General features: G+C 37.8%; 1 protein-coding gene across 1 annotated transcript in view; it reads right to left on the reverse strand.

Moving 5' to 3' along the window:
• Positions 1–19,391, reverse strand: part of itgb1bp1 (integrin beta 1 binding protein 1) — a 20,124-nt gene continuing 733 nt past the window's right edge. The window contains exons 2-7 of the mRNA XM_061968346.2: positions 12,995–13,109; positions 12,841–12,919; positions 8,828–8,958; positions 7,330–7,422; positions 642–791; positions 1–563 (exon numbers count right to left, since the gene is read on the reverse strand). Coding sequence (XP_061824330.1) covers positions 492–563; positions 642–791; positions 7,330–7,422; positions 8,828–8,958; positions 12,841–12,919; positions 12,995–13,066 — 597 coding nt within the window. The 5' untranslated portion in view covers positions 13,067–13,109 and the 3' untranslated portion in view covers positions 1–491. The remainder of the gene's footprint in view (positions 564–641; positions 792–7,329; positions 7,423–8,827; positions 8,959–12,840; positions 12,920–12,994; positions 13,110–19,391) is intronic.

Genomic DNA, 19,391 nt, shown 5'->3' on the forward strand with positions numbered 1-19,391 from the left:
AACATTTCCACTCCTTTAATGTTCAACACATTTTCTCACTGCACAACTACTGGTTGAAGGTGACAGAAAAAGAATAGAAAAATAATAATAAAAATATAAAAGATAGATGACGTACCGCCAATGATTTCCCAAAATCATTCAAATCCATTTTACTTGAGTGTTAATCCACCACAGTACCTTTTATAACATTATTGGTGAAAACAATCTAAACATTAAAACCATTATTAATAATTTCAAGTCTTAAAATTAAAGCCAAATGGCAGAATGGTACCCATTGTGTCAATAAAGCAATATGATGGACTGCACACTTAAATCAAGTGACTAAGTACCATTACATTGTACTTAATGCTGCTATTATTAAATATACATATTTTTCCTTCACATATAGTTGAAAGGCGATAGAACACAACACACGAAAAAGTGAACCATTCAGGACAGGACTCATCCAGGCGGTAGCTGCTTTTGTTTCCGTCTGCTCCCTTTCTCAGGCGTCAAGACTTGTCAGACATCAGAGCGCAGTCAAAAGAAGCCGACAGGACCTTGCAGATGGACTGAGCCTGTTCCTGTTTTACAATACATAAAAATGCACATGTAGAATGTTCACCCTTCAGAACGACACTGCATGCTCATGTTGCACTCACAGAGCTGGTGCACTGGTACACCCAGATGCTGCACCTCTCCTGTTTTGGGTCGGTGGTTTTCAGGGCGAGGAGATTCTTCCCTGCACCCAGACCGTCGTCGTAGCAGAGCATGCGGACAATCAGGTAGAGAGGGTGACGGTGCAACACGTCCTGGAGGGAAAAGAGGCACTCTTTTGACTGAGAGGCGTCATTCCTGCACCATAATAACACACTAAAGTTGAATATAGGAAATACTGAAAATAATCTCTTCCAGGGTCAAACTGTTCTTCTTCTACTCTAAAATCCTTTATTACATGTGCAGGTCACGTTTTAGGTAACATTATAATTAAGGGTGTCCCGATCCGATATCAATATCGGATTTCAGTCCGATATCAACAAACAAACAAAAAAAGTAGTGGCTTGTATGTACACTATATTGCTAAAAGTGTTTGGCCACGGTTACGTTTGGACCAGTTGTTCCTCCCAGGGAATTCAAGCGACTGGTCGCTCCCAAGCTCTTTATGACAGTACAGCTGAGTAGAAGAACCACCAGAGACAGAATAGGTATTTTGTAATTTTATCTCCAAAGCTTTGGAAATATAATGAGACCAGTCCAGCATAGAACATTCAATCGTGCAGCTAAGATGGTCTGCCCTAAAATATGGAAACCTTCTCTTCTATAAAGTGTCTCTCCCTCCCACCCTCGTTGTCTTGTCTCTCTTTCCAGCCCAAACACATGCCCATTGTCCTCCTCAGCTGGGCACAGGAACAGATAAGGAAAAGGAGTATCTCTCCTCCTTACATTCCAAAGTCAAGGTTAGCACACAGTACTTGCAGACAACCAAAAGACCACAATTGGAAGAAGAACACTAGCTGTTTTGTAATATGATTATGAAAATAAAGAAGTTACATTTAAATACGGATGTATGTAAATATCTGCCTCCGACACCACCCATCCAAATGATCAGAATCAGGTGTCCTAATCACTTGGCCCGGTGTATAAAATCAAGCACTTAGGCATGGAAACTGTTTCTACAAACATTTGTGAAAGAATGGGTCGCTCTCAGGAGCTCAGTGTGCAACAAATCCAGTCGTGAAATTTCCTCGCTCCTAAATATTCCAAAGTCAACTGTCGGCTTTATTATAAGAAAATGGAAGAGTTTGGGAACAACAGCAACTCAGCCACGAAGTGGTAGGCCACGCAAACTGACAGAGAGGGGTCAGCGGATGCTGAAGCGCATAGTGCAAAGAGGTCGCCGACTTTCTGCACAGTCAGTTGCTACAGAGCTCCAAACTTCATGTGATCTTCCAATTAGCCCACGTACAGTATGCAGAGAGCTTCATGGAAGGGGTTTCCATGGCCGAGCAGCTATCTAAGCCATATATCACCAAGTCCAATGCAAAGTGTCGGATGCAGTGGTGTAAAGCACGTCGAGTTGGCCCCTTAGTTCCAGTGAAAGGAACTTTGAATGCTCCAAGATACCAAAACATTTTGGACAATTCCATGCTTCCAACCTTGTGGGGACAGTTTGGAGCGGGCCCCTTACTTTTCCAACATGACTGTGCACCAGTGCACAAAGCAAGGTCCATAAAGACATGGATGACAGAGTCTGGGGTGGATGAACTTGACTGGCCTGCACAGAGTCCTGACCTAAACCCGATAGAGCACCTTTGGGATGAATTAGAACGGACACTGAGAGCCAGGACTTCTTGACCAACATCAGTGTGTGACCCCACCAATATACTTTTGGAAGAATGGTCGAAAATTCCTATAAACACACTACGCAACCTTGTGGACAGCCTTTCCAGAACAGTTGAAGCTGTAATAGCTGCATATTGAACCCTATGGGTTAGGAATGGGATGGCATTTCAAGCTCCTATGTGAGTCAAGGGAGGTGGCCAAATACTTTTGGCAATATAGTGTATGTAAAATGTTCAAAACAAGCAGTCCTGCAGCACGTTTAGTTGTGCAAAGCAGCAGGGCCAGCTAATGTCCAAATGTCATCCAATAAGAACACAAGGTTGGTATTTTCTTGTAATTTAGTCAAACATGGTAGGCTATAGGCAACTAGGAGATAGCAGCTACACAACAGCCAAGCACACAATAGACTACCTAATAAGTGTTCTTAATTACACAACATTGCAATCTAAAACACCCCATGTGTCAATATAAACAAGTATGAAATCATTATATTTGCACATTACTTACAGATACAAAGTCTCCAGGGCAGAAGTGTATTAGAAAGTATCCAGTAACAAACAAAAAGAATAATTACCACTCCACTTCAATTGAAAGACAGCGTAAGTCTATTCCAGACAGTTAATAAATAATACAAACCCTGTTTCCATATAAGTTGGGAAATTGTGTTAGATGTAAAAATAAACGGAATACAATGATTTGCAAATCCTTTTCAACCCATATTCAGTTGAATGCACTACAAAGACAAGATATTTGATGTTCAAACTCATAAACTTTTTTTTTTTTGCAAATAATAATTAACTTAGAATTTCATGGCTGCAACACGTGCCAAAGTAGTTGGGAAAGGGCATGTTCACCACTGTGTTACATGGCCTTTCCTTTTAACAACACTCAGTAAATGTTTGGGAACTGAGGAGACACATTTTTGAAGCTTCTCAGGTGGAATTCTTTCCCATTCTTGCTTGATGTACAGCTTAAGTTGTTCAACAGTCCGGGGGTCTCTGTTGTGGTATTTTAGGCTTCATAATGCGCCACACATTTTCAATGGGAGACAGGTCTGGACTACAGGCAGGCCAGTCTAGTACCCGCACTCTTTTACTATGAAGCTACGTTGATGTAACACGTGGCTTGGCATTGTCTTGCTGAAATAAGCAGGGGCGTCCATGGTAACGTTGCTTGGATGGCAACATATGTTGCTCCAAAACCTGTATGTACCTTTCAGCATTAATGGCGCCTTCACAGATGTGTAAGTTACCCATGCCTTGGGCACTAATACACCCCCATACCATCACAGATGCTGGCTTTTCAACTTTGCGCCTATAACAATCCGGATGGTTCTTTTCCTCTTTGGCTTGGAGGACACGACGTCCACAGTTTCCAAAAACAATTTGAAATGCGGACTCGTCAGACCACGAAACACTTTTCCACTTTGTATCAGTCCATCTTAGATGAGCTCAGGCCCAGCGAAGCCGACGGCGTTTCTGGGTGTTGTTGATAAACGGTTTTCGCCTTGCATAGGAGAGTTTTAACTTGCACTTACAGATGTAGCGACCAACTGTAGTTACTGACAGTGGGTTTCTGAAGTGTTCCTGAGCCCATGTGGTGATATCCTTTACACACTGATGTCGCTTGTTGATGCAGTACAGCCTGAGGGATCGAAGGTCACAGGCTTAGCTGCTTACGTGCAGTGACTTCTCTAGATTCTCTGAACCCTTTGATGATATTACAGACCGTAGATGGTGAAATCCCTAAATTCCTTGCAATAGCTGGTTGAGAAAGGTTTTTCTTAAACTGTTCAACAATTTGCTCACGCATTTGTTGACAAAGTGGTGACCCTCGCCCCATCCTTGTTTGTGAATGACTGAGCATTTCATGGAATCTACTTTTATACCCAATCATGGCACCCACCTGTTCCCAATTTGCCTGTTCACCTGTGGGATGTTCCAAATAAGTGTTTGATGAGCATTCCTCAACTTTATCAGTATTTATTGCCACCTTTCCCAACTTCTTTGTCACGTGTTGCTGGCATCAAATTCTAAAGTTAATGATTTTTTGCAAAAAAAAAAAAGTTTATCAGTTTGAACATCAAATATGTTGTCTTTGTAGCATATTCAACTGAATATGGGTTGAAAATGATTTGCAAATCATTGTATTCCGTTTATATTTACATCTAACACAATTTCGCAACTCATATGGAAACGGGGTTTGTACATTAGTCTTTTTCATACCTGCCATTGTTCTTTGAGTAATTTCACTTGATCAAACCTTTTCTAACATTCCACACAACAAAATAATAAAATGATGGTCTATAACTCGTACTGATACTGTATCAAATTAATATCGGCTCCAATATTGGTAACATATTGGAAGTGAACAAGTCGCCGTTATCTTTAGACTTCAGGGTCTGTGCAGCAGCTTAAGAAACGTAAAGAAAAACCTGCTTTCCAAACCTTCAAGGCTAATTTCACAATTATGTGTAAAGGCAAAAAGAGAAGGCAAGTGAATAGAAAATCTCTTACTTCGTGCATCACTATTTTCGACGTTGCAAAACCTTTATACAAGTGTAAAAAGAAGTGAATTGCTTTGTACTTTTACTGTGTGTGCTTGGGAGGTGAATCTCTTTACCCTAAGGGTTATATATTTTTTATTGGTAGGGAGCAGACAGGACAGAGACCTGTGTCACACTTTCCTACACCACACACAATCTTCATTTCCTCATCTGCGGTTATCATCACACTTCTACTCATTCCTTTACAAAAAAGACCCCCAAAAAGTTGATGGGTGACATTTTGTGAAACTTCCCAGGTGTAATTCTCCAAATGATTCCAAATAATATGACTAAAAGGGCATTCAATATATATATATATATATATATATATATATATATATATATATATATATATATATATATATATATATATATATATATATATATATATATAATGGCTGAATTAATTCTAATAAATCATCAACATACAGTACAGGACAAAAGTTTGGACACACCTTCTCCTCATTCAATGCGTTTTCTTTATTATTAATGACTATTTACATTGTAGATTGTCACTGAAGGCATTAAAACTATGAATGAACACATGTGGAGTTATGCACTTAACAAAAAAGGTGAAATAACTGAAAACATATTCTAGTTTCTTCAATATAGCCACCCGTTGCTCTGATTACTGTTTTGCACACTCTTGGCATTTTTTCGATGAGTTTCAAGCACACCTGTGATGTGAAAACCATTTCAGGTGACTACCTCTTGAAGCTCATCGAGAGAGTGCCAAGAGTGTGCGAAAAAATAATCAGAGCAAAGGGTGGCTATTTTGAAGAAACTAGAACATAAAACATGTTTTCAGTTATTTCACCTTTTTTGTTAAGTACATAACTCCACATGTGTTCATTTACAGTTTTGATGCCTTCAGTGACAATCTACAATGTAAATAGTCATGAAAATAAAGAAGACGCATTGAATGAGAAGGTGTGTCCAAACCTTTGGCCTGTACTGTATATCATGATACTTGATACATCAGGAATGTATCTTCAATGTCGCCCAGGCCAAGAACCCCCAAACAGATGTAGCAATGTAATGGGGACCCCCTACTTATATATCTTGTAAACATGTTTGTTTTATAATAAACTGGTAACAAATGTACCTTGTTATTGTTCAGTACGAAGATATTCAAATGATAGCAGTAGTGCCGCTAATCGTTAGCTGGCTACTAGTCTGCAAATGTAGTAGAGCAGTGATTTTCAACCACTGTGCCGCGGCCGTGAGAAATTGTCTGGTGTGCCGTGGGAAATTATGCAACTTCACCTGATTGATCCAAAAAATATCTTTTGCAAATCAATAATCATAATAATGTGCCGTTGTCTAGTGCCTACGCTGTGTAGAGCTTGGCAGGGTAATCTTGTAATACTCCATACCAGTAGGTGGCAGCAGGTAGTTCATTGCTTTGTAGAAGTCGGAACGCGTCGAGAATGGTTTGTCGTGATCCCAATATGCAGAGCACAGCGGGAGACAGCGTGCAGGTTAAAAGGTATGTAACGCTTAAACCAAAAAATAACAAGGTAAGTCCCGCTAGAAAAAGGCACTGAAGCATAGGAATGGCTATGTAAAGAAAAGTAAAACTGAACTGGCTACAAAGTCAACAAACACAGAATGCTGGACGACAGCAAAAACTTACAGCGTGTGGAGCAAAGACGGCGTCCACAAAGGACATCCCGTCCATGACATGACAATCAACAATGCCCCCACAAAGAAGGATAGCGTACCCACAACTTAAATATTCTTGATTGCGAAAACAAAGCAGGTGCGGGCAGGAAGGCGTGGAGCTGCTACAGAAGAACACCAACAAAACAAGAAGGGTCACCAAAATAACAGCGCAAGACAGGAACTAAAGCACAACACACAGGAAACAACAACAAACTCAAAATAAGGCACGACAACCTGGTGGAGTTTCATTGTTTAACCTTTTCTGCTGGTGGTGTGCCTCTGTATTTTTTTAATGAAAAAAATGTGCCTTGGCTCAAAAAAGGTTGAAAAACACTGTAGTAGAGCACTAATTGCCAGCTGGCAAATAGTCTGGTAAACGCTGGCTGGCAACTAAAGTGCTAATGGCTTGCTATCATAAATGCTAACCTGCATACAATAATATAATTGTTTATGTTTTTATTATAAATCTGCAAGGTACAGTAAGTAGGCTGCCCATGCCAAAGCCATTTATGAACATGACTACAGTGTGTTGGATCAATGTTAATGTGTATTTAAAAACATTTCAATCTGTACAAAAATAATATATATCAATTAAATATTTAAGACTCCTTCCCCGCAGTACCTCCATGGACCCTCTGTGGGTCATGAACCCCCTGTTGAAGACTTCCGTTCTAGATAGCTCACTGATAAATTTAACAGGCATCTTAAAATACAAGTTGTATATATTTACACTAGATGACAATTTTAAAAAAAAATGAATTGATGATAGCTTTGCTATACACACAGACAAGACTCACACACTGGTCCAGAGAGGCCACTTTGACTCCGTGTTTGGACACTCCCAGGATCATCTCCTCGTCTCCTGGCACAAACGGCAGCTTTCCATCTTGCTATGACGGTAAAAAACAAAAATAAAGTTAAAAGTTAAAGTTAAAGTACCAATGATTGTCACACACACACTCGGTGTGGCAAAATTGTTCTCTGCATTTGACTCATCACCCTTGATCACCCCCTGGGAGGTGAGGGGAGCCGTGGGCAGCAGCGGTGGCCACGCCCGGGAATCATTTTTGGTGATTTAACCCCCAATTCCAACCCTTGATGCTGAGTGCCAAGCAGGGAGGTAATGGGTCCCATTTTTATAGTCTTTGGTATGACTCGGCCAGGGTTTGAACTCACGACCTACCGATCTCAGGGCGGACACTCTAACCACTAGGCCACTGAGTAGTAAAATATTATTTACAGTTGCGATGACAGTGTGGTAGCTGTCAACACGTTTATGTAAACGCAGCCAAAGCACCATAAAGAAAGTATTGTGGCGCCCGTTATAGGTTGTGGTCAAAATGTTGCATGCATGTAACAAGGACATCCTTTTTGCTTGACAGCGGTCATGTTTTCTGAACAATCTTGCTCATATTTTACACACACATGCTTGTCAGTCCTATAAAGACGGGTACTAAATTTAGTTCACTCTAAATAGGAATAGAATCGATTATTTTACTAAAATATTAGGATTTAAGGAACTTTGCGAAATTATTGAGTGCCAAGCAGGGAGGTAATGGGTGCCATTTTTATAGTCTTTGGTATGACTCGGCCCGGGTTTGAACTCACAACCTGTGTGTGTGTGACAATCATTGGTACTTTAACTTTAACTTAACTTTTATTGTCATACCAGCACATGTGAGACACATGAGTTGGCACGGAATGTATTACCCGAAGTCCCAGATTTAGCCCAATGAGAACCACAAGAACATAGAATATAATTGAAATTTAATAGGATATAAATAGACTACTGTAGGTTATAAATACAGTAACTTTGGTTAATAGTAATAGATTAGGAAAAAAATGTAATAAATAGAAATAGAAATGAAAAACAACGACAGCAAACCAAACCAAATAAAAGCCCAGTTCAGCAAAGGTTGGACACTTGTGATATTAATGGCTACTATTAGTTTTGCCATAAATTAAAAAGAGTTCACTTTGACTGATCCGTCACAACTTGGTGCCTTATCTTTATCACATTAAGTCAATTTCTTCACATCGAAAATATTGTATCATAATAAAAACCCTATGAACTTTAATAATAACAGTAAGAAAAGGTATCTTCCATATATGCTTAAAAGTCAATCTATAAGAGAGTGAAAAATAAATACATGAATACTACTAGACATTTTGAGTTTAAAAATATCCGGCTGACTTACAGCAGTATTTTTTGTAATATAGTTCAACAAGCCATCAGTATTAGAATATATTAGCATTAGAATTGTGCTTGCATTAAAAACGTCTTGAGTTCCTTACCTGAGCGCTGTCAATGTAGTTGATGAGGTCGAGAGGTTCATGGAGCGTTTTGCTCATGTCAAACTGCAACTTCTCAATGGCTCCCACATACTTCACACGAAACTCTGCGCAGGTTTCAGCTGTACTGTTTCCTGGAAAGCATCAGTTCAAGAAGCTTAAAATTTAGTACTGTCAAATATATATGTGTATATTTTTTAAATCAGATAAATCACACTTTCGAATTTGGTTTAGTCATGATTATTCACAGTAAATTACTCGCTTGCATAATTTCAAATAACTTTAAAAAAAGACCCCAATATTTGCACACAAATTAAATTATAATGACATGTCATCCAAGAAAATTTGAAAAAATATTTTACTTAAATACCTGTTTTTTATTTGCTCAAAATGTGTTAACAGTTTTATCTGAAGTCCTGTCGGGCTGTATTATGGAGTGAAATTTGCCAGCAAGCACACCAGTCGGGGTCTCCTCACTCATCTTTGCACAGACGCATGAATTGGCCTGATCGCTGACCGTATAACAACCCATGCCACCTTTTAGGTAACCATCCAAGGTTAAGGTAAAGGATCATGTACGGTCAAAATAAATTGCGTGATTAATCTTTGTATACATATGATTGATGCAATATTTTTTTAGATTAATCACATGCGTTAACTCATTAATATGTATATATATATATATATATATATATATATATATATATATATATATACATATATATATATATATATATATATATATATATATACATACACACAGTACAGGCCAAAATTTTGGACACACCTTCTCATTTCAATGCGTTTTCTTTACTTTCATGACTATTTACCTAGTAGATTGTCACTGAATGCATCAAAACTATGACACCTGTGAAGTGAAAACCCTTTCAGGTGACTACCTCTTGAAGCTCATCGAGAGAATGCCAAAAGCGCGCAAAACAGTAATCAGAGCAAAGGGTGGCTATTTTGATGAAACTACTGTATTTTCCGCACTATAAGGCGCACCTAAAAACCACAAATTTTCTCAAAAGCTGACAGTGCGCCTTATAACCCGGTGCGCTTTATATATGGATTAATATTCAGATTCATTTTCATAAAGTTTCGGTCTCGTAACTACGGTAAACAGCCGCCATCTTTTTTCCCCGTAGAAGAGGAAGTGCTTCTTCTTCTACGCAAGCAACCGCCAAGGTAAGCACCCGCCCCCATAGAACAGGAAGCGCTTCTTCTTCTACTGTAAGCAACCACCCGCCCGCGTAGTAGAAGAAGAAGGGCGCGGATATTACCGTACGTTTCATTTCCTTTGTGTGTTTACATCTGTAAAGACCACAAAATGGCTCCTACTAAGCGACAGGGATCCGGTTCATGAAAAGACGCAATCTCTCCATCCGCACACGGATTACTATTTCACAGCAACTGCCTAAAGACTTTCAAGAAAAGCTGGCTACTTTCCGTGCATATTGTAAAAACAAGATAGCTGAAAAAAAGATCCGGCCAGAGAACATTATCAACATGGACGAGGTTCCACTGACTTTTGATATTCCTGTGAACCGCACTGTGGATACAACGGGAGCACGTACGGTGAATATTCGCACCACAGGGAATGAGAAGTCATCCTTCACTGTGGTTCTAGCTTGCCATGCTAATGGCCAGAAACTTCCACCCATGGTGATATTCAAAAGGAAGACCTTGCCAAAAGAGACCTTTCCAGCCGGCGTCATCATAAAAGCTAACTCGAAGGGATGGATGAAGAAAAGATGAGCGAGTGGTTAAGGTAAGTTTACGCGAAGAGGCCGGGTGGCTTTTTTCACGCAGCTCCGTCCATGTTGATATACGACTCCGTGCGCGCCCACATCACGCTGGTTTTTAATATATTATTAAAGTTTGACTGACCTATCTGACTGTTTTTTTGACATTCCTTTAGCGCAGTTAGATGCGGCTTATAACACGAGGCGTCTTATAGGTGGACAAAGTTTTGAAATATGCCGTTCATTGAAGGCGCGGCTTATAACCCAGGGCGCCTTATGGTGCGGAAGATACGGTAGAATATAAAACATGTTTTCAGTTATTTCACCTTTTGTTTTGATGAGTACATAACTCCACATTTGTTCATTCATAGTTTTGATTACTTCAGAGACAATCTACATATTAGGGCTGACAAGTAGTATTTTATATAAAAAAATAAGATTAATCACATTTTTGAATTGTGATTAAATATGATTAATCACGGTGAATTACTTTGAATTAACTTTAAAAAAATACCCTATTTGACAATATTGCAATTATATTGTCAGAGTGTCATACACCAACCATTTCTTAAAAAATGTTTTACGAAATATATGTAATTTATTTGCTTAAAACTTGGTGACATTATCTTAAGTCCCAGCGCATGCATGAGACTTATCACAATTAATCACAGTAAATTATTTGCTTGCAAAATTTAAATAAACTTTAAAAAAATACCCTAATATTTTGCCACAAATACTATTTCATTGTCACAGTGTCATACACAAACCATAAAAAAAATATTTCGATACACAAACAATTTTAAAAATATACCTTACTACATATATATGTAATTTTTTTGCTCAAAACTTGGTAACAGTATTATCTTATGTTCCATTGCATTCATGAGATTAGTCACGTTATTTTTACGGCGAATGAATTGCTTGCAAAATTTTAATTAACTTTAAAAAAAGACCCCAATATTTTGACACAAATGCAATTTTATTTGTATCATACACAAACCATTTAAAAAAATGTTTTACTAAATATACGTAATTTATTTGCTCACTCCTTTTGAATTGTGATTAATCTCGGTAAATTACTTGCTTGAAAAGTTTCAATTAACTTAAAAAAATACCCCAACATTGTGACACGAAAGCAATTGTATTTTTTGAGTGTCATACACAAACCACTTCTTAATTTTTTTTTTTTTTAAATATATGTAATTTACATGCTTAAAACCTGGTAACAGTTTTATCTTAAATCCCATCAAGATGTATTTTTAATCTGCGCCTCCTTGAAAGCAACCATCCACGGTTGAGGTAAAGGATAGGGGTGTGGGGGAAAATTTATTCGAATTCGAATCGTAATTTTCACGTTGTGCGATTCAGAATCGATTCTCATTTTTAAAAAATCGATTTTTTAAAAATATATATATATATATATTTTTTCATTTTTTTATAATTTTTCATTTAATTAATCAATCCAACAAAACAATACACAGCAATACCATAACAATGCAATTCAATTCCAAAACCAAACCCGACCAAGCAACACTCAGAACTGCAATAAACAGAACAATTGAGAGGAGACACTACCAAAAGTAGTGAAACAAAAATGAATATTATCAACAACAGTATCAATATTTGTTACAATTTCAACATAGCAGTGATTAAAAATCCCTCATTGACATTATCATTAGACATTTATACAATTTAAAAAAAAAAAGAACAAAAGTGTCACAGTGGCTTACACTTGCATCGCATCTCATAAGCTTGACAACACACTGTGTCCAATATTTTCACAAAGATAAAATAAGACATATTTTTGGTTCATTTAATAGTTAAAGCAAATTTACATTATTGCAATCAGTTGATAAAACATTGTCCTTTACAATTATAAAAGCTTTTTACAAAAATCTACTACTCTGCTTCCATGTCAGCAGACTGGGGCAGATCCTGCTGAAATCCTATGTATTGAATGAATAGAGAATCGTTTTGAATCGGGAAAATATCGTTTTTGAATCGAGAATCGCGTTGAATCGGAAAAAAAAAATCGATTTTGAATCGAATCGTGACCCCAAGAATCGATATTGAATCGAATCGTGGGACACCCGAAGATTCGCAGCCCTAGTAAAGGAGCATGTGGGGTCATAATAAAATGTGTGATAATCTGCATACAAACTGTACATAATTATTGTGCTTTTTTTGTTATTAATCACGTGAGTTAGTTAACTGATTATTTTTGACAGCCTTCGTTAAAACAAAAAACACACACAAAGAACTGAGACTGACCTGAGCTCTTGGTGGAGTCTGTGTCCAGGCTGGCAACTGTGCTCGACCTGGACAATCCCCCTAAACTGGAATCCACAGACTACAGAAAAGTAATTATGCACTGGATTGTGCAAGTAGACCAAATGTTGTGGTTGAGTGTGTCTAGTTTGCGTACTTTACTTTTGGTGCTGATCTCACTGCTTTGAGAGCTGCTGCTGCTGTGGCGTTTCTTGACCTTGCGGAACATCTTTCACTGCATCCTTGACAACCGCATCCCAGCCCTCCAACACCTAAGTGAGTACACCCCGTTATATATCAGCAACCATTTTTATGACAGGATATCTGTCTTCTAAATGGACAGTACTATAGAAATTGGACATGACCTGGAGTTGTCAGTGTGCAGCCGGACGTGACATCATGTAAATCCAAGAAATTGGAGCCACATTGGCTGCCCTTAGGGGACCACATGTAACAGTGAGTATATATGAATATAAATGTATATTAGCCTCGTTACACAATTTGCATGGGAAACTATTTATGATTACCATTTTTTTCAACTTGCCTTGTTTGTTGTAGGATCAGATTATATTAGAGCCCCAGGAGAGTGGAAAAACAAGTTGACTTAATGTGCTTAATTGTGTTTCATTGTATCCATTAAACCAGTGGTTCTCAACCTTTTTTCAGTGATGTACCCCCTGTGAACATTTTTTTTAATTCAAGTACCCCCTAATCAGAGCAAAGCATTTTTGGTTGAAAAAAAGAGATAAAGAAGTAAAATACAGCACTATGTCATCAGTTTCTGATTTATTAAATTGTATATTGCTCATTTGTAGTGGTCTTTCTTGAACTATTTGGAAAAAAAGATAGGTTTTTATTTATATTTATAAAGGATTTTTGAATTGTTGCTATTTTCAGAATATTTAAAAAAAATCTCACGTACCCCTTGGCATACCTTCAAGTACCCCCAGGGGTACGCGTACCCCCATTTGAGAACCACTGCATTAAACCATATCCAATTGTATTTACAATCTGCAAAGTATGTGTAAATACCGCCTAAACGTCACAAAATGCCACACATTCACTAACAGATTGATGGATAACTTGCAGGATCAGATTATATTAAAATACCAGGAGAGTGGAAAAACAAGTTGACTTAATGTGCTTAATTGTGGTTCATTGTATCCATTACACCTGGGGTGTCAAACTCATTTTAGATCGGGGGCCACATGGAGAAAAATCTACTCCCAAGTGGGCCGTGGTAAAATCACGGCACGATAACATAAAAATAAGGACAACTTCAGATTGTTTTCTTTGTTTAAAAATAGAACAAGCACATTCTGAAAATGTACAAATCATAATGTTGTTGGTTTTTTTCTACACTTACATGTTGCGGTTAACAGTATTCTATCTTTATTTGACGTTATTCATATTTTCTCAATAAATTATGTGATAATGTTAATCAGTCAACTCATTGGTGTTAATTTTCGATCTATCAAGATAAAACAATTATATCAAAATCAAATTACAGGATGTTATTTATGTAGTTTACTCAATTTCCTCGACTGATGTACTAACATGTTAACATATTTAGCATCATCTACAAAGATACAAATAATTGCTATTGCGACATCTAGTGGACACATTTACAACAGCTGTTTCTTTCATTCAAAAATTTCAGGATCATTTTTATACTCATTCCACAGGCCGGATAAAACCTATTTGCGGGCGTGATCCGGCCCTCGGGCCGTACGTTTGACACCCCTGCATTACACCATATCCAATTGTGTTTACAATCTGCAACGTATGTGTAAATACCGTCTAAACATCACAAAATGCCACAAATTCACTCAGCCATTTTGAATATTCCACTCCGAACGTCTTCGGTAATCTCCGTAGAATGACGTCACTGGACGAACGCTTCTACACTCTGACCATAGTATCAGATCAGTCATACTGGAAATATACAAACATGAGAGAGATGTGCTGTCTGATGTTCACAATCCCTGTATAAGACATGAACACATATGTTTTTCTTTTTTTTTTAAGCATTCGAAGTCGTTAGTAAACAAATACATATATAGTCCGTCAATAGGGGCTCACTATTCCGCCCACAAGAGAAATAAACATCCAAAACCCGCCAACAATACTCTATATATGTATCGTGACCTGAATATTAACCAAATATTAGCGATGTTGTAATTATAAGCGCTAACGCAGACAATCTATTTTTTAGCAGCAGATTGATAGCACACAGCTCAGTAGACCTCTGCTGCTTGACTGTGAGCTGGCAGCGATGTCCTGCTGCTCCCGCATCATCGCGTCTCAGCTCGTCAAAGTTATTCTAGATTATAAATCATGCCTCTCATCTGGATATTAGGAGGATTGAGCCATAAATCTAGAAGTTGTTCATCTGTGACATTCAATTCATACACGGAGATGGAGACAAACACACACAACCGAAGACAGTGTCTGCAGGGAGACTTTTCCTTGTTAACCCTTCGTGTGCATCATGATTAATTCTTCATCTAAAAAGGAAAGATATAGACATCTTAGACATCAGTCGTTATCGCAGTACGGGCAGACATTGTACAATAAGCTATCGTTTTATTATGTTTGTCGTTTGTATTTTTTGTCTAGCACTTAGCAACAATGCTTCATAATGCTTTGTGTTTCACTAAAGCTGGATTTGTTTAGCAGACCTTCTAAAACTTGTGGCTCATCCTCCTTGTATTCACGATCAATAATATAAGTTTCTGGATCCTAATTTTTTCCAAAGTACAAACCCCGTTTCCATGTGAGTTGAGAAATTGTGTTAGATGTAAATATAAACGGAATACAATGATTTGCAAATCATTTTCAACCCATATTCAGTTGAATATGCTACAAAGACAACATATTTGATGTTCAAACTGATCAACTTTTTTTTTTTTTGCAAATAATCATTAACTTTAGAATTTGATGCCAGCAACACGTGACAAAGAAGTTGGGAAAGGTGGCAATAAATACTGATAAAGTTGAGGAATGCTCATCAAACACTTATTTGGAACATCCCACAGATGAACAGGTAAATGGGGAACAGGTGGGTGCCATGATTGGGTATAAAAGTAGATTCCATGAAATGCTCAGTCATTCACAAACAAAGATGGGGCGAAGGTCACCACTTTGTCAACAAATGCATGAGCAAATTGTTGAACAGTTTAAGAAAAACCTTTCTCAACCAGCTATTGCAAGGAATTTAGGGATTTCACCACCTACGGTCCGTAATATTATCAAAGGGTTCAGAGAATCTGGAGAAATCACTGCACGTAAGCAGCTAAGCCTGTGACCTTCGATTCCTCAGGCTGTACTGCATCAACAAGCGACATCAGTGTGTAAAGGATATCACCACATGGGCTCAGGAACACTTCAGAAACCCACTGTCAGTAACTACAGTTGGTCGCCACATCTGTAAGTGCAAGTTAAAACTCTCCTATTAAAACTCTCCTATGCAAGGCGAAAACCGTTTAACAACAACACCCAGAAACGCCGTCGGCTTCGCTGGGCCTGAGCTCATCTAAGATGGACTGATACAAAGTGGAAAAGTGTTCTGTGGTCAGACGAGTCCACATTTCAAATTGTTTTTGGAAACTGTGAACGTCGTGTCTTTCGGTCCAAAGAGGAAAAGAACCATCCGGATTCTTATAAGCGCAAAGTTGAAAAGCCAGCATCTGTGATGGTATGGGGGTGTATTAGTGCCCAAACATGGGTAACTTACACATCTGTGAAGGCGCCATTAATGCTGAAATGTACATAAAGGTTTTGGAGCAACATATGTTGCCATCCAAGCAACGTCCTTTTCATGGACGCCCCTGCTTATTTCAGCAAGACAATGCCAAGCCACGTGTTACATCAACATGGCTTCATAGTAAAAAAGTGCGGGTACTAGACTTGCCTGCCTGTAGTCCAGACCTGTCTCCCATTGAAAATGTGTGGCGCATTATGAAGCCTAAAATACCACAACGGAGACCCCCGGACTGTTGAACAACTTAAGCTGTACATCAAGCAAGAATGGGAAAGAATTCCACCTGAGAAGCTTCAAAAATGTGTCTCCTCAGTTCCCCAAACGTTTACTGAGTGTTGTTAAAAGGAAAGGCCATGTAACACAGTGGTGAACATGCCCTTTCCCAACTACTTTGGCACGTGTTGCAGCCATGAAATTCTAAGTTAATTATTATTTGCAAAAAAAAATAAAGTTTATGAGTTTGAACATCAAATATCTTGTCTTTGTAGTACATTCAATTGAATATGGGTTGAAAATGATTTGCAAATCATTGTATTCCGTTTATATTTACATCTAGCACAATTTCCCAACTCATATGGAAACGGGGTTTGTAATTGTTGTTGGCTCTCACAAAGTCTGCATGATTTGCATTGTTGTTGGTGATGAAGGCATATGCGGTTCCTGCCTCTACGCCGCAGGATCACGTAGCTCATTATCTCTCAAAATGGCTCGGGAATCTCCGTGAGATTGATACTATTTTGATCATATCTATTTTCTCGCAAACTTTGTAAGTCTTTCGGTGTCATACATCAGATATACATGACAAAAAGCCTCAATACAGAGGCAACTTGTTTTCCCACTCTACTGGTACTTTAAAGTGAACAACAGACTGGAAGTCTCTGCAGAGAGTGGTGAGGACGGCGGAAAAGATCATCAGGACTCCTCTTCCTCCTATCCAGGAAACCGCAAAAAGCCGCTGCCTGACCAGGGCTCAGAAAATCTGCAGAGACTCCTCCCACCCCCACCAAGGACAGTTTTCACTGCTGGACTCTAGAAAGAGGTTCCGCAGGCTCCGTAGTAGAACCTCTAGGTTCTGTAACAGCTTTTCCCACTCTTGAACGCATCATAATAATCCCCTCAATTCCCCCCCAAAAACGGATTAACTCGCTGGACTATAAAGACAATATAACATACATCCATGAACATGGATGCATATGCAAAAGTGCAATATATTTATCTGTACAGTAATCTATTTATATATATTTGCACCTTATTGCTCTTTTATCCTGCACTACAACGATCTAATGCAACAAAATTGTGTTCTTGTATGTACTGTAAAGTTCAAATTTGAATGACAATAGATAGATAGATAGATAGTACTTTATTGATTCCTTCAGGAGAGTTCCCTCAGTAAAATTAAAATTCCAGCAGCAGTGTACAGAATTGAGATCGAATTTGAAAAGTAAAAAGTAAATAATTTATTGATTGATTGAAACTTGTATTAGTAGATTGCACAGTGAAGTACATATTCCGTACAATTGACCGCTAAATGTAACACCCGAATAAGTTTTTCAACTTGTTTAAGTCGGGGTCCACTTAAATTGATTCATGATACAGATATATACTATCAAATATATATTAACATCATAATACAATATACTAACATCATAATACAAATGGGGGTATAAATGTTAACAAAATAGAAAAATATTATGATAAGAATACAAATAAAAAGCAACAATGAGAATAAAAATATAACAGTAAAATAAGAATATAACAAGAGAAACTAGGCAGTAGTGACCATGTTATGAAAAAGGAAGTCTAAGTCTCTCTCTCTCTAATTGGATGCGCTTCTTTTTTCCGTCAAAATTGAAATAATAATACTAATAATAATAGAAAGTGCTTTCTAATTTTTTGCAGGGCAATTAAATGAGGTGGCAGGCCACATTAAACCAATGAAGCATGTCATGTAAAATGACATGGTGGGACACTTTAAACCATGTAGCGGGCCAGATTTGGCCCCCGAGGCCTTGAGTTTGACACTTGTGATGTAACATAACAAAATGTGGAAAAACTGAAGCGTTTTGAGTGGACACACGTTCTAGACTAGAGCTATTGAAATGTATACAGTAAGGCAGTGGTTCTCAACCTTTTTTCAGTGATGTACCCCCTGTGAACATTTTTTTAATTCAAGTACCCCCTAATCAGAGCAAAGCATTTTTGGTTGAAAAAAAGAGATAAAGAAGTAAAATACAGCACTATGTCATCAGTTTCTGATTTATTAAATTGTACAACAGTGCAAAATATTGCTAATTTGTAGTGGTCTTTCTTGAACTATTTGGAAAAAAAGATATAAAAATAACTAAAAACTTGTTGAAAAATAAACAAGTGATTCAATTATAAATAAAGATTTCTACACATAGAAGTAATCAATAACTTAAAAGTGCCCTCTTTGGGGATTGTAATAGAGATCCATCTGGATTCATGAACTTAATTCTAAACATTTCTTCACAAAAAAATAAATCTTTAACATCAATATTTATGGAACATGTCCACAAAAAATCTAGCTGTCACCACTGAATATTGCATTGTTGCATTTCTTTTCACAGTTCTTTTTGACAGATATTTTAGTGAGGGTCAAACCATCATGGCATGGGGGAAACTCTGGGTTTATGGTAATGAATGGAATAGCCTACTTGATTTGATGTTCAGTTTATGAACTTACATTCATATTTTGTTGAAGTATTATTCAATAAATATATTTATAAAGGTCTTTTGAATTGTTGCTATTTTTAGAATATTTAAAAAAATA

Source organism: Nerophis lumbriciformis, linkage group LG08, assembly GCF_033978685.3.
Source record: "Nerophis lumbriciformis linkage group LG08, RoL_Nlum_v2.1, whole genome shotgun sequence".
NCBI classification, from domain to species: domain Eukaryota; kingdom Metazoa; phylum Chordata; class Actinopteri; order Syngnathiformes; family Syngnathidae; genus Nerophis; species Nerophis lumbriciformis.